This window comes from Sprattus sprattus (genome assembly GCF_963457725.1).
Source record: "Sprattus sprattus genome assembly, chromosome: 4".
NCBI classification, from domain to species: domain Eukaryota; kingdom Metazoa; phylum Chordata; class Actinopteri; order Clupeiformes; family Clupeidae; genus Sprattus; species Sprattus sprattus.
The window spans coordinates 42,955,846-42,971,031 of record NC_137923.1 but is presented as its reverse complement, the minus strand read 5'-3'; the positions used below and the strand labels follow the sequence as shown (position 1 = coordinate 42,971,031).

Here is a 15,186-nt window from a genome sequence, read left to right as displayed (position 1 = left end):
TAGGGTTTTTTTTTAACCTATGTAAGGAATAGGCTACTTTGCACATTAAATATTTAGTTGTAAACCCATAGATTGCTCACAACTATTTCTCGCCGTGACCGCAGTTCTGGAATGGACGTTTCTGATCCACCTCATCAGGTGCGGAGAGACAGCTGCTGTTGTTGACATAATATTAAAGGCTTTTATGATAATTTAATATGCTACACATATCCACATAAGTAAGAAGGCGGAAATACAAGTTGTCGGAGAAGTAGTACTCTTTATTAGAAAAATTCGGAAAGTGAAAGTTTACAACTTTTTTTTTTACCTTAAGATTACCTATTACCTGATGAAGCCTAAGTGCTTGGCTGAATATGTCAAATATGCATGGTCTTCCCGTCTCGGCTGAGTTTTCCTCCGCCTGTATTGTAGTTATGACGTTGAAATTGGTTGCAAAATAATGATTTTTTTTTTTTTTAAAAAAACAACGTTTTTCCAAGACGTCACGTTGATATAAAAGTCTTAAAACATTTAGCGTGTTCAAAAATACTTCAAACTGTGTTGTAAAGCAGTATTGGGCACGAAATAACATGCATGTCGTGTTCTGTCACAGAAACTTAAATCCAGTAAGGAGGATGCAAGCTACTGCATGCTTATGAATAGTGGATTGTTTACGTCCTATAAACGTGCACAGCTGAAGACAGACAGGGGTGGAGAGAAGTCCGTGATCGAATTTAGCTAGGGAGACAAAATACGGTGGAGTAGGAGCCAACACGGATTTCCTGTGGGACAAGCGTACAGGCCTCGCTGCTAAAACGGTATGACAATAGAAACTTGCTAAAGTATTGCCATACACCTTAGATAAATAAACGTTGATGAAGTAAGATTAGAGTATAGCTCATGTTTAAATCTGAGGCCAGAATCAGGCTTGTCGTCTTCGAGAGAAGATGGCGGTCGGTGCTACCGTTTAATGCAAATGTAGCTAGCTAACTAGCAAGCAAACATTTTTGAAACTCTCCAAGGCCGATAACGCTCGGCTGACGACTTTATCATGACTTTTAACATTATAACTGTACATTAAGAATTGGATATTATCAAACGTGATAAGGTAACATAGTAACGCCCGGTATCGTAACGGTGAAGTTGACGTTTATTTGGGAAATGGGCTATGCTAACTAGTTACGTCTCACGAGCTAACATGAGCTTGTTTGCTAACTAGTCAGTTGGCAAGCGTTCAGTATTTAGCATATCCTAAGTAGGCTAAGTTCAGTTAACCAAGAGCTGAACATTCTTTATCTCTCTATGTAGCTTTACAAGCTAACTAAATAGATATAATTGGAATAAGAGATGGTAACGTTATGTAAAATTAAGTTATCTTCGTTAGTAAGTAACGCTTTGGGCATGATGTGCTGGTTAATGTTACAAGAGAAGCACTGTGCTTGTTTGACGGTAACGTATAGCAGCAAGTATTGGCATTGATGCGGTAATATTAACTTAACATGATATGTTATTGCTATTTGTCTTAACCAGAAAGACGGATTCTGAGTAACGTTAACCGTTTTGTAACGAGCTATGGCTAACGAGTTTAGCGCGCCTAGTCGTCCTAGCTAATATTAGCCAACCTTAATTAGCTAGGAGAACTGCTACTTGGCGCTACGTTGGCATCATGCATTTACCAGTTGCATTATTGAGGTGAACACTGGTAAGCACCCACCCAACCTTCAGTGACAACATTAGCATTAGATGACACAACGCCAACAAAGTACGTTAACTATCTTGAAAATAATGTTCATCTTAAGTCTAACATTAACTAACCTAAGTTTTGTTGATCATTTCAACTTGGCCGATTAATTCGGTCGGCGATAACTAAGCTAAGTTAACTTAGTTATTGCTAGTTAACGTGATCAGTCTTGCCTGCAACATGCAAAGCTAGGCTGAACAACGGATTTTTTTTTATGTAAGTAACAGTACACTGGTTTATCTTGTTTTCCTTCAAATGCAGAGTACACAGACACACTCCATTTTGCTGTCATATCACCACATACTGTTTCTTTCTCGTTATTCCGATTGGTAGTCAAGTATTTCTGCCCTTTGGGAATATTCCTGAACTGTCTGAACATGATTTTGTCATGATGAGTTCGATTCTATTTCACAAGGCCACACAAGAAGTTCACTTGATGCATTTGAAATCGTAAACGGTATAGCTGTAGCATTACTAAAGAGGAGTATATTATGTCCGTTGGATTTATGTGTAACAGATATCTGATTGTCCAATTTATCCTTTTTACTTTAACAGTTTATTTAACACATACCTTCTTGCACAAACCAAGGGTTCATGTACATTCATGCAGGGGTTTAACTACTTTTCTCTCATCCAAGAGTGACAAGCAGCTTTTCTTATAGCTCCTAATTTAGGCTGGTGTACAAATTTTAAGTTTGGAATCAGTTTTTTTTTTTTTTTTTTTTTTCCCCCATCTGATTTACATTGCATGCATCTTGGAAGTGTGGTTTGAACTTTCAATGAATGATTTATACTTTTTTTTATCATGGCCCAAAAACAAATCGTGTTACTGTGTGTCATTTGGTTCTGTGATCTTATTACACCAAAAAAGACTTTACAGCCATGGTCATTTCTGCAGTATCCCAAATAATCTAAATCTGAACCCTTATTACTTCTGAGCTTTGATTTTATCCCCAATGCTTATCATAGATTTTTGAAGTTTCCCTCCTTTTCTGTCCTCAGATGCCACACTCAAGACGATATCCGTCCTCAGACCGGGGCAGCCGGAGCAGTTACCAGGACCGGTATCGAGACCGTGATCGAGACAGGGAGAGGGACCGTGGGCGAAAGCAAAGGCATCGCCGCTCACCTTCTTTCTCTACCAGTAGCGAGAGGGAGAAGAGGGGGCGAGCTCATCGACAGGATGGAGGTTGTGCACGTTCCAGGAGGTGTGTGTTTGTGTGTGTGTCATGTTCCCTCACAGTATTTCATTAGTTGACCGATGTGTTCATATGCTGTTACAGCTTAATCTATGACTTTTAGGTAGAAATGTGGATTTGTAGTATAGAATTGGTTCAGTTGACAATAACCCCTGGCTTAAATAAATCGTCCAATCTCTTAGGGATTGAAGACACCTTAATAGCTCATTTATGAACATAAAGTGGTATTATATATGCTGGGTGTATGATTATGTCTTGTCTAGTGAATTCATTTTTCTTTTCACGACTGCAAATGTGGTAAGTTTCTGCTGAACATACCACTCTTCATTTGTCTCAGCTACGAGAACCGCTCTGCAGATCGGCGGCCATACGATCGCCGCTACTGTGAAGGTTACCGGCGCGTGGAACACAGTCGAGACAGGGACCGTGAGCACGGAGGGGTTTCGGCAGCTGACGGCTACTACACAAGAGACTTCTCCCCCAGCAACTACGACTATCGGCGGGAGCGCGACCGCAGCGAGCGTGATCAGTCCTATCGCCGCAAGGGCAGCAGGCGTAAGCACAAACGAAGGCGACGTAGAACCAGGTCCTATAGCCCATCGTCCTCGGTGAGTACTGCCCACCCCAAGACGTCCTCACGTACACCTCTCACTCCTCTCTCCCCTTCCTCTCTGTCTCTTGTTTCACTCTATCTCTCTCTTCTCCATAACCCTCTCTTATCCACAGCCCCTGGACTCGGTAAGTAGTGAACTCTTTTCCTTTTGGTTTGGAGTTTTTTGTTTTGTTTGTTTTGTCTTTGAGTTTTTGATTTTTATGAAGTCTTCTGGGGGTTAGCTGTGATAGTCCAGAGGCAACAGTAGGTCCTCTTTAAAAGGGGTTAACATTGCCGGAGTTTACTTTTTAACTCTGGTTCATGTATATTTTAGCTTCAGGCAGCCTGTAAGGGCAAAGAAAGTAGCAGACACAAGCATCTCTCTCTTTTGCTGTACCTTTCATTCTTGCTCTAATCTTCTCTAACCTCTGTTGAGCAGTTGAAAGAGAGAGGGTGCTTACCAATGAGTTGGTACATTTTTCCCTTGTCTGAAGTTTTTTTTGTTTCTTCAACTGTCACCTTGTTCCATGGCTTTACATAAGATGATATTGTTCACTGTTCTGGATAGATTCATCCTATTTTTTAAGTCTAATCAGTGAAAAAGTACTTGTTTTTAGCTCTGCTAAATATGTTATGATGTAGGTTGCTCTTGTGATTTTTGTCAGGATGAGGCTAGGCAGAGGGTTGATGGGGAAGAACACAGGGGAAAAAAAGGTAGAAGGGGGCGAAATGTGATCTTTGACTTGTTCCCTTGCACTATATCCCTATCGTTGTATATATCTCCACACATGGTGTCATACCAAACGCCCTATGATCAACCAAACCTACCTACATCAACAACACCAACTGCGCTGCTCCGCCGCCCTGCTGTCGCCATGGTCACGGCTGCCCCCCCTTCCTCCTCTCTTCCCCTCTCCTCCTCCTCCTCCCCTCTGCGGTCGCGCCGTTGACCTCGGGATGGGCTGGTCCCTACTGCAGCGGAGTGACAGCCGGACGCGGGCGGTGTGTGTGAGGGACGACGAGGAGGGTCACCTGATCTGTCGGACTGGGGACGTCCTGCAAGAGAGATGTACACACTGCCACTATTCTACTCCTATCGTAACTTTTCTCCCTATCAGTTCAACCATAGAGCAGAATTTCACAAGGGGGAGGATGATGGTGGTGGTGGTGGTGGTGGTGATCACCATGTCATGGTAGAATGCTCTCCCCTCTAGCCCAAAGCAGGCAGGGAGGGTTGCGTGAAGATGTTGTTTTTTGTGGGGGGAGAGGGTGGGATGGGGTGGATGTATTTGTAGCTGTGGTCAGTACTGTTTGCAGATACATTCCTTTTTATTTGTTTCTAAAATCCATACATTCAGTATTCAGTTTTATTTTATTTGCTCTTACCTTCAAACTTAACTGCCAGGGCACACAAAGCAGCAGAGTTGTAAATCGTAAGGGCGCACAGATGCTTCACTAGGGCCCAGATTAGGGGTTGACTTTAAGGCCCAGGCAACAAATGCTTTGGAATTTCTCAAAGATGGATTCGTGTTTTTTCCAGAGAAAGGCTTGTGAAATATACTTCAATTCTGCTTCGCCTCTGCAAAAGGTTCATAGACTTGAGTAAGCCCTGAGTTGGCAAGGAAACATTCCTGAGTAATAGAAGCAGAATTGTCGGTTGGTTAACAGAAAGTCAAAACATATTTTTTTTTTTTGTTTTTTGCAGAATTTGGCTTTTTTTACCAGCTATCTCAGAGCTATTCATTTATCTTTGTTTAATCAGGCTACAGCAGAATGCTCAGTGTTACTAAACATGTGGTGACAAGAAAATAATACCCTGTAGAATATGATATGGAATAGATTTTAGTCATTTAATAATTGTACTCATTATTAAAACACCAAATGTAGCCTGACCAAATAGGTTGACACCAGCTTCATATTCTTTATGCTAGGCCAAATGACGTGAGTTTGTCTGTACCGATTACAACCATCTTATTGTTGATGGACTCCTTTTTAGCATTTTTTGCAAGTACACATTCACTGCTTGCTGAAGATGACCTGAGTAAAACATGTTAAGTCTTCCCTAATCTGGGCCTCAGCATCGAGCACCGTAAACATTTGATCAAAGTTTGCAATTTTTGTTAGCGACAGTGTCATTTTCCCCCCAAAAATGTGGATGTCAGGTTTCCTGGGTCCATTTGCATCATAGTGATAATTTAATCGTTGTCAAACCCGTTTTTTATGTAGTGTTCTCTTTCATTTTAATTTTGTCACACAGCCATCTCGAGTACAAGAGTAGGAGACCGCTGTGATGGGTCACAATCTTGTGTCAGCGCATAGCTAGTCAAAATAAAACGATGCCAGTCAAAACAAAATCAACTGGCTTTTCTGATCGGTAGGGTATGAATTACTCGTCAAATAGGCATTCCTAATCTGTTACAACCCTTCGTCCTTTTCTGTTAGTGTCTGATAGGATCCTTCTGTTGTTTTATTCTCCTGTCTTTAAGTGTGGTTGGCAAGTGTAAAACATTCATGGCACAATAGTCACGATAGGGCTGCTAGCTTTTTTGCTGCTTGCATTTACAGTTGAACCTACCTTTGGTCACTCATCTAAGTCCTTCACCTTCTTTCCCACTGTCTTTCTGTCTCTCTCTCTCTCTGTCTGTCCCCTGCTCTATCTATCGCACAGATGAGATTGTCAGCACTTTGGGGGAGGGAACCTTTGGCAGGGTGATGCGCTGTATTGACCACCGCAGGTAAGACACAGTAATACAGATGTTTCTAGAAAAAAAAAAAAATGCAGATTATTACTGGTTTTCTTTTTACCATAGGTATCCAGCAAACTTTTCTTTTGATTTAGTTTCTGTTAATCAGGTTTTGGTAGCCAGTCTGGTGTATGTGGGATGTACCCAGATATTTTAACAGTTACATATACACTTACAAAATGAATAACAAAACCCACGCAGCTGTGTTCATTTCTTTACAACACATTAAATATTTCAAATTGATAGCTAAAATTAACTCATAAGTAATCTCTGTACATATCTGCCATATCACATGTTTACTTTGACAAGCTGTGTGACTAGGTCCGCAGCTTATTTAGTAGTTAGTGCGACTGTTTATTCGCCTTTACAGTACATTACAGACAAATACATTATTCATGTGGTCTTTATATAATTTATGTTGCATTAACAACAGCCTTGTTGCCCAGCTGACTTTAATACTAGAAATAAACAGAATTTGATTAAAGTGGACGGTCAGGATTGAGTCACTTTGTGTTTTGTGTGATTGAGACAAAAGTTTTAAGGTGGCAAACAAACAAACAAACAAACAAACTGCCCTTTCTGTGTGTCTGTAGAGGGGGCGCTCACGTGGCACTGAAGATCATCAAGAATGTGGAGAAGTACAGGGAGGCTGCTCGTCTCGAGATTAACGTCCTTGAGAAGATCAACGAGAAAGACCCTGAGAACAAGAAGTAAGACTCTAGACATGAACCTTTAACTCTGTATCCCTTCTCCAATCTGATCAGTCAAAACGCTCTAGAATCTTGTGCATAGCCCTCGGCTTACAGTTTAAAGTAATAGTTTATCACATATGCTTCTACATATTTGATTTACAGTGTTAAATATCCTATAGAGCTCAAACATTTACAACATATGCCTGACCTATTCCCTCCTTATCCCTTCTGATCATTACCCCCCCCCCCCCCCCCCCCCCCCCCCCCTCCCTCCCTGACACCTTCTGCAGTCTGTGTGTCCAGATGTATGACTGGTTCGACTACCATGGCCACATGTGCATCAGCTTTGAGCTCCTGGCCCTTAGCACCTTTGATTTCCTGAAGGAGAATAACTACCTGCCTTACTCAATTAGTCATGTGCGCCACATGGCCTACCAGATTTGCCTCGCTGTTAAGTGTAAGTACCCTATATTTGGCACTGGGATTTCAGTGGGGTCATTCTCTGTGTAGTTGGTATTCAGATATGCATGTTGATGTGTGTCCAGTGAATCGGTGAAAAATAGTACAGTGTCTTCACATGCAGTAGGAGCAGTTTAGAGGTCTCAATACCTGTCTGTTAATTGTTGTAGGTATTTCTAAGGGTGTATTGTTATTGTTGTGTATTTATCTGCCTTTAGTGATTTATTTAGTTTTTACCTTCTCCCTTGAAGTTCTCCATGAGAACAAGGTTACCCACACAGACCTGAAGCCAGAGAACATTTTGTTTGTCGACTCGGACTTCACCATGACCTATAACGTTGAGAAGGTAAGCCTGGAAGAGCTTGAGAGGATTTGTGCATGTTGTCTCACGTGAAGTATCAGACATGAAACCGACTCGTCTGCATGTTTTGATGAATGATTGAGTGAACTGCCTGTATGAGAAGCTGAACAGGGTTGATGGTTGTGTGCTGTGATGCCTTTTTTCAGAAGCGTGAGGAGAGGACGGTGAAGAGCGCAGAAGTAAGGGTGGTGGACTTTGGCAGTGCCACCTTCGATCATGAGCACCATAGCACCATCGTTTCCACCAGACACTACCGTGCCCCAGAGGTCATACTGGGTAAGCGAGGCGCCTTGCCTGTGTGTGGATGAGTGTATGTCTTGCATTACTTTTGGTCAGTTGTCAGCTGAAGGTCTCCTGATCCTATAATCTGCATACGAGTTTGTGTCACTACTTTAACATAGCCACTAGAGGTCGCCCATTACAACATGTTTGCAGAGTCTCTGAAGTCTGTCCCTTAGCAAGTGACAGTTATTTCTGGGTACATGACCTGCATCGAGGATTTGATTATGCTTTGCCATTAAAGTGTATTTTGCCTGTGTGTGTATGTGTGTGTGTGTGTGTGTGTTTATATCTGGTATCTGTCTGGAGTTTGGGTGCTTTGGCAGTAGATGTAGAATTAGAAGTGTAATCTGTTTATTTGTAGAGCTGGGTTGGAGTCAACCTTGTGACGTCTGGAGCACTGGCTGCATTCTGTTTGAGTACTACTTGGGATTTACCCTCTTTCAGGTATAGTAACAAACACTCAAGGCATACGTGTGCACCCCTACACAAGTCACCTAAGGGAACCCATTGAAAAAACAATTTATGCCCTAAGAATTTCAGGGATACCTTGGAACTGCATTTGATCTTTTGAATCGAGCTAGTGCTTTTTGTGATCTTGAATGATTTTCAGTATTATTGAATACTTTGCTCTTTTTGTCCTCCTTTCTCTTCAGACACATGACAATAGAGAGCACTTGGCGATGATGGAGAGAATTCTGGGACCAGTGCCTTCCAGAATGATCCGTAAAACCAGGTATAGCAGACACAAACATACATGTTTGATTTAGGGCTGTCAAGTGAGTAATCTGAATGAATCACATATATCAATTTGCCGCGAGAAGCATTTCAAAATGTAATTTTAATGAACACATTTGATTTATTCTTGATTAACCCATCTCATAGTTTGTCTACAATTAGCAAACTATCCAACTTGGATAGCATCAGCAACTAAGGCACTGATCAAATCTTGCTAGCTTGGGAACTTATGTAACCTAGTTATGTACACATTTGCTTGACTTGAGACACATACACTGTCACACACACAGATTCATGAACATGCTAGTTCCATCTTGCTGAAGTCTTCTTTCTGTCATTGTTGCCTTCTGCCTTCTTTTGAACAGGAAACAGAAGTACTTCTACCGTGGCCGTCTTGACTGGGATGAGAATTCTTCAGCTGGCAGATACGTGAGAGAGAACTGCAAACCACTTCGGGTGAGCGAGTACAGGATGATGCTATTTGAACATTTTAATGCACCACACAAGTTGGACAAGCTCTTTGAAAGCTAGCTGTTAGTGTTTTATTAACTAACTTCCATGTCGTATATTTCAATTTATTGTATCTTGTTCCCTTCGTCTTTCTGAACTTGCATGCCTTTTCTCCTTGTCTCTCTCAGCGGTACCTTCTGTCAGAGGCTGAGGAGCATCACCATTTCTTTGACCTGATGGAAGGCATGCTGGAGTATGAACCCTCTAAGCGCCTGACCCTGGCTGCTGCTTTGCGACACCAGTTCTTTACCTCTGTACCCTCCAGTGACCAAACCACCGCCAAGAGCTGGGAGGGCAGCCGGGACATCAGTCGGTGACGTCTGTCTCCCCCGCCTCCGCCCTTCCCACACACCAGCATGCGTGCAGGAACTTAAGGTGGAACTCGATTTTTGTGAATGTTTTTAATGCTCAACCTGAAGAAGATGCAAATATGTTGGGTGGGCTACCTTAAGTTTGAATACTCACGTGGATCTGTTGACTCTTGGGGGGAGGTGTGGGTAGGCATTATTTTCCCGTCTTTTTTTTTATAAGCTGAACCCATTGACTATGACACTTAATGTTCTCGTGTCGGAGTTCAAAGAGATTTGTGGCACTCGCTCAGCTCGAGGCCTGTTCTAGCCATTTGCTTCCACACTAAGGGGAGACATCAAAAATGTAATGGCTTAAGCTGTGATTCAAGGTCAAGCTAAAATGTGTGAGTAGGTTTCCCTGACCCCGGTGGAGGAAACCTTGTCTGGGGTAGACAGAGTGAGGTAGAGAAGTTCTGTAACCTTCCACCGTCCGGAAGCACTCGGATCCAGACTGAGAGAAGTGAGTGGCATGTGGATGCTGTCCGCAAGCAGCCAGGCTTGAGCGTTCCTGTCAGACTGGTAGAGGAGCACGATGCCATCCTTTACCTGTTCTAAGTTCTTCCAAACATGACATCAGACAAACAGAAAAGGATTTTAACTGATCACTCCAGCCTATCCTATTCCAATTAATAACTACAACTTTTAATGTCTGACCTATCCTCCTGTTGTTTGGCTCTGTGTCTTTTAGATGCTGGGATGGGAATGTTGGCCCAAATAGTTGCTTCCCTTGTAGTAGACACTGTGAGGGGGGTGTTGTCCTTTTGCAGTCCCTATGGGTCCTTCCATTTGGCTGCAATGTAACTCTGTTCAAATTGTTATTGCGAAGCACACTGCATACGACAGGTATATGCCATGGGAGTCAGCACCAGCCCTGGCTCAGATGGGATATACAAGCATTCCCAAACTAGCAGCAGTTGTGCTTTAAGTTGGTGTAAACAAGCTAAATGGAATGAGTCATATTTTTCTGTGTGGCACACTATCTCCCACCAACACACCTGAACAGTGGCATCACAAATTAGCCTCAAACAAGTATGGCTGTTAACGCCATGCTAGTATGCACGCTCAACACACATAATAGCCTTTTGTAGCAGTAGCCCAGTGCGTGGGTGTGTCCAGGCCTAAGGTGTACAGTCCCAACACCCCTGAACATGCAGTGCACATTAACAGTATTTATTTTGGTCAAGCTGTTCTTAATGTCTTTCTTTTCTTTCCCTGTGTTTCCTGTTTTTGTTCTGTTTTTTTTTTTTTGTATGCAATGAATTGTATAAAAATGTATATAGAAATGAATATGTACTTATGTATGGTTGTATGACAGTAGAATAAAGATGCCTCGCTCTAACTTGGGCGAAATCAGACCGTGTCAGGTGTAGCGGGCAAATGTTTTGTTTTTACACACTTTGCTCTTTTTTTTTTTTTTACAATTTATTGATATCTAGGACTGAATCGCTATTTCCCAGTTCCCTCCATCATAGCTGGTCAAGGCATCGACTTATTGGGCTGTACTAAAAAATGATCCACTGATCTGTACAGAGTTTTCTAAATGTAAACAAAAATGAAGATGGAAGTCCTTCAGTTTATACATTTCATGTGGCTTTCTTGTTGAATACACATAGTATGTCAATACAAGGCAGTTTCCATAGCTTCCTTATTTCGAAATGCAATTGATGATCGCATAATAATGTGACAGTATTAAGTTTAGATTTTTCAAAAGATGGTTTTCCCAATGTGCAAACCTAACGACTTAAATGTCTGTCAAGCTATGTTGACAGTGTTAACTGGAACAGTGATAGAATGCCATACTGACAGAGTGATGGCAGATATCATGACACAGGCCGGCGTTGTTCATATGCTGACCGTAATTTGCAATCTTTACTTGGAACTGGCATCTGTCTTGTAGTGTCAAGGTGTTCACCTTGTGTAACGTGCTGATCCATCGTGCTCTCTGTGGCTCAGTCCGTATGGCATCACATTAGCTGGGTTAACATCCAACTCATTCGAACAGGCTATTTTAAACGCACTCACGAAAAGTCGGCCACAGAGAATGCAGCCCTGTGCCGGTTTCCATCTGCAGTGTTATGCGCATTAAGGACACTCGTAATCAAGGGAGGAGTTTGGAACAGCTATAGGTTAAATCGCAACAAGGGCCATTTATTGCGAATAAACATCGCTATGGGGATTTACCAACCCCAATCCAGCGAATAATTTGGTTATTCAATTTAAAAGATTTTTTGACCATTTTGATTTCAATCAGGATTTCCTATTCGCATTCAAAAGTTCGATGGGAACCCAGTTAGTCACGTCTGGCGTGCATCTTTTGTGTGACTCATCTCCTTGGTTTCAGAGCACTGCACTGGCACTGCTGAAGACGCCGTTTGGTGTAGTGTTAAAATCACGAATTCATGAAGCAGCTTAGTCGCGTTGATTATATTAAAGTCGCTGTAGCCATTGTAGGCCCAAATGTTTCAGTTATTGTAATTGTATGCATTTCCGTCCAGAGTTTTCTAGAAAAAAAAAAATCATGGTTAACTCAAAGGCTAATTGTTATATGGCTTCATACACTTATTTTCATTTAAACTTCTGAGAAGTCATAACAACCTTAATTTCACCTTAAACTGTTGGTATGTGACAGGCTTTTCCATAATTATCAATGCAAATTTCCCAAGAACATTTTCTAAGCTTAAGAGGTCAATTAGTAGCTTAGCCTACGAGGGTTGAGTTTTTGATGCAGTGCAGGTGTATTTTCCCAAACGGGGGACTGATATGATGTAGATGGAGAAACCGTGTAAAGGATTAACTCCTTGAAAGCGACTGACTTCATTCACTCTTACCCATTAGCCTACCACAACCTGTCTTCACCTTCAGACACCTGTCATGACTTCTTCATCTGGTCGATCTCAGCACAACATGCATAAACCTTTTAATTTTTCCAAATAAATCTTGGAACGGAAGTTTACAAACGGTCTGTTCCCCTTGTAATATTGTCTTATACCGAGGGTCTCAACCTTTGTGCTGGAGCTCGCAGTCATTCGCCGGCTGGCACGTGCGGGACCATGTTTCTCAGTCCTTAATGAGATTGTCTGTATTTAGCCGTTATCTGTGAGAAGTCGCACGAGACGACCAGACGTTATAAGACGGTTGCAGAAACAGATCACAGCAGAGTGGAGTCAGTCAAGGGACAAAGGGACTTCACTGACGATCCAGGTGAAATCAAACATTTGAATAAGGTATGTATGTAGCCTGGTTTATTTCTTATTAATCTAATTGTGTCAAGTCCAGTAGTGAAGGCACTGAGACATTTAACAGAGAAAGCTAAGATCATCGTTTGTGATTTTGACATGTTTCAGGCCTTGCTTGGTCTCCAACTTAACCTCATCATTATCAAGAACAATTTGTTGAGGTCCATATGTAGCCTAGGCCTATGTCTAGGCCTTTCAGTTCATACCTGGATGTTGTCCTCACGCTGTCCAAGGTCATCATAATTTGACGTTGGAAAGGTATCGATAGATATGTCAACTCAAAACGAGTTCTTCTTCGACAGGAATGGACTCAGTGGTGAAAAGGTCTCTGGGTGCTCCCATAAGACATTTGACCAGCTGTGTGACTCAAGTGAAAGACAGTCACAGGAGCCGGAGAAGAAGTCTGACTGGTCGCCGAAAAAGCGCCCCTTGCTTGTCTCAGACGACGCATGACTCCTGGCTCCGAGTCTATCAAAGCGACCTCATCAGAGAGAGGCAAGCTTAATTTATTTTCGTTAGAACCATTTCTTTTCATGAGTGAACAAGCTACATAGAATGTTGGTAGAGATATACATTTTAACACGTCTGAATAATTTTCTGTTGTAGAAATTTGAGGAAAGCTGAGGTGGCTCAGAAGAATGCACAAAGAACAGCCAGGAGGGCCTACTTCAACAGCCAGCAGCCCATCTCCAAGGTATGCATCAGAGCATATCTAATTTTCTGTTAACAGTGTTTGCAAACGTATGCCTTTGTACAAGCATACATTTATTTTAATGTTATTTCCTGTCAACGTTGTAGAACACCCAACAGGCGAATTTTACCCGTTCCGGAATGAGGACTTCTGCTAGGAATGAGGACTCAATGTTTGGTGCCTTCCAGGGGCTCAGTCTTAACATGGGCAGTGTCCCAACATCCACGGTATCTCCACCTAATGCAGAGCAGTGCAAGGTCATGTGATCTGAGGAGAACCTGCTCGTTGATATATGGTCATTTGCACCCTCATGTAGGCCAAATATAATTTGGGAAAGTTCCCACGCCCTTTTACCCGAGTCAATTTTGTGTGGTTACACAGATGGATCTATGTGAAAGGTGCAGTTCAGTTTTACCGCTTCAATGGAACCAAAAATGCACTTTACAGGAAAACAGACATTGAGGTCAAGCCTATGGTGACGGACCTACAGATGGTGTGCGATTTGACGTATACCTTAAACCAGGTGGTGTGAGGAATCACCGTGAGATTATGAAATACGCAGTAGCCTATACTTGGACCCGAACTAAGATGCGGCTAGCTCTTAAGCGCATTTTACACGTTCAGAAACTCCTTAGGAACTTTAAAAGTAGGCACATCTTATGAAAGCAGATGGCTGTTTGTCTACTTCCATACAATTTGTAAACGTTAATACAAGAGTAGCCTAAAAGAAGTTCCATCCCATTTTATACCAGAAATACAATTGTATATTAACATTGTAATCATTAGGCCTATTATTTTTTATTACTGACAACCCAATACCCGCATATTAACACTGAATCCAGGCCAACTGGGGACCATTCTGGACATGTTATATTGACTTATTGATTTGTTTTTTGCTTATTCCCTAGTCTGCCTCTGTACATTTATTTGGGGAATAGGTCTTAGCCTATATGAACATTATTAGAAAACAGAATTTTTATCATTAAAGACAAATAAACCAATCTTGTGGTGTTTTGTGTGTCTGGGTGTGTGTGTAAAGGAAAGGTTGATTTTGTGCACACCAAATTAACGTTTTTGTTTGTTTGTGTATTTAAATGACAGAATCAGTGATCAACCAGAGTAGCTGTAATAATAATAATTCTAGTTTTAGCTCGAGCGCTGCAGACGAACTGGGCAAAGCGAGTTCGAATTGTTTACGTTTGACCATGGAATGCGCTTTCGTAGTTAGCGTGGTCTAAATTAGATGTAGCTAGTGGGATGTTTAATTTAGGCTAAAATGGAGAGTAATTCATATTTTTTCAGAGTTTTATTTAGTTAATTACAGCTACATTAGTTTCATATACATTTTATTATAGTGGCGCCAAAAAATGCGCATGAGATTTTTGTTTATCTATAAATAAGATTAGGCTACTGCTGCAGATTCAAATTCTTCACCTAGAAAGCCATACAACTAAGAAGGCTAAATTAGTAGCCTAAAAGAGTCGAAACAGTGCTGTGACACCAGAGGAGAATGACACGGTAACAATCACTTGCAGTCTTGAACGTAACGGTAGACAAGCCTGAGAATTAATTTTTCATTAATCTTCATCATGCGTATTCCCTCATTTGGAGCCTT

General features: G+C 41.7%; 1 protein-coding gene across 1 annotated transcript; it reads left to right on the top strand.

Moving 5' to 3' along the window:
- The first annotated feature begins 682 nt into the window (after positions 1–682).
- Positions 683–11,035, top strand: clk2a (CDC-like kinase 2a). The gene is made up of 13 exons (XM_080836449.1): positions 683–797; positions 2,723–2,928; positions 3,257–3,527; positions 4,490–4,580; positions 6,180–6,246; positions 6,849–6,965; positions 7,238–7,404; positions 7,658–7,752; positions 7,914–8,043; positions 8,411–8,493; positions 8,703–8,782; positions 9,150–9,240; positions 9,423–11,035. Exons 2-13 carry the CDS (start codon positions 2,723–2,725, stop codon positions 9,609–9,611), a joined length of 1,587 nt encoding a protein of 528 aa, XP_080692575.1. The 5' UTR covers positions 683–797; the 3' UTR covers positions 9,612–11,035.
- Positions 11,036–15,186: the final 4,151 nt, after the last annotated feature.

What these genes read in the sequence shown, in the direction of transcription:
- clk2a (XM_080836449.1), top strand. Translation starts at nt 2,723, where the DNA reads ATGCCACACTCAAGACGATATCCGTCCTCAGACCGGGGCAGCCGGAGC. An exon ending in CCTATAGCCCATCGTCCTCG is followed by an intron (nt 3,528 to 4,489) that starts GTGAGTACTGCC and finishes TCCCTACTGCAG; the next exon opens with CGGAGTGACAGCCGGACGCG. An exon ending in GGACGTCCTGCAAGAGAGAT is followed by an intron (nt 4,581 to 6,179) that starts GTACACACTGCC and finishes TCTATCGCACAG; the next exon opens with ATGAGATTGTCAGCACTTTG.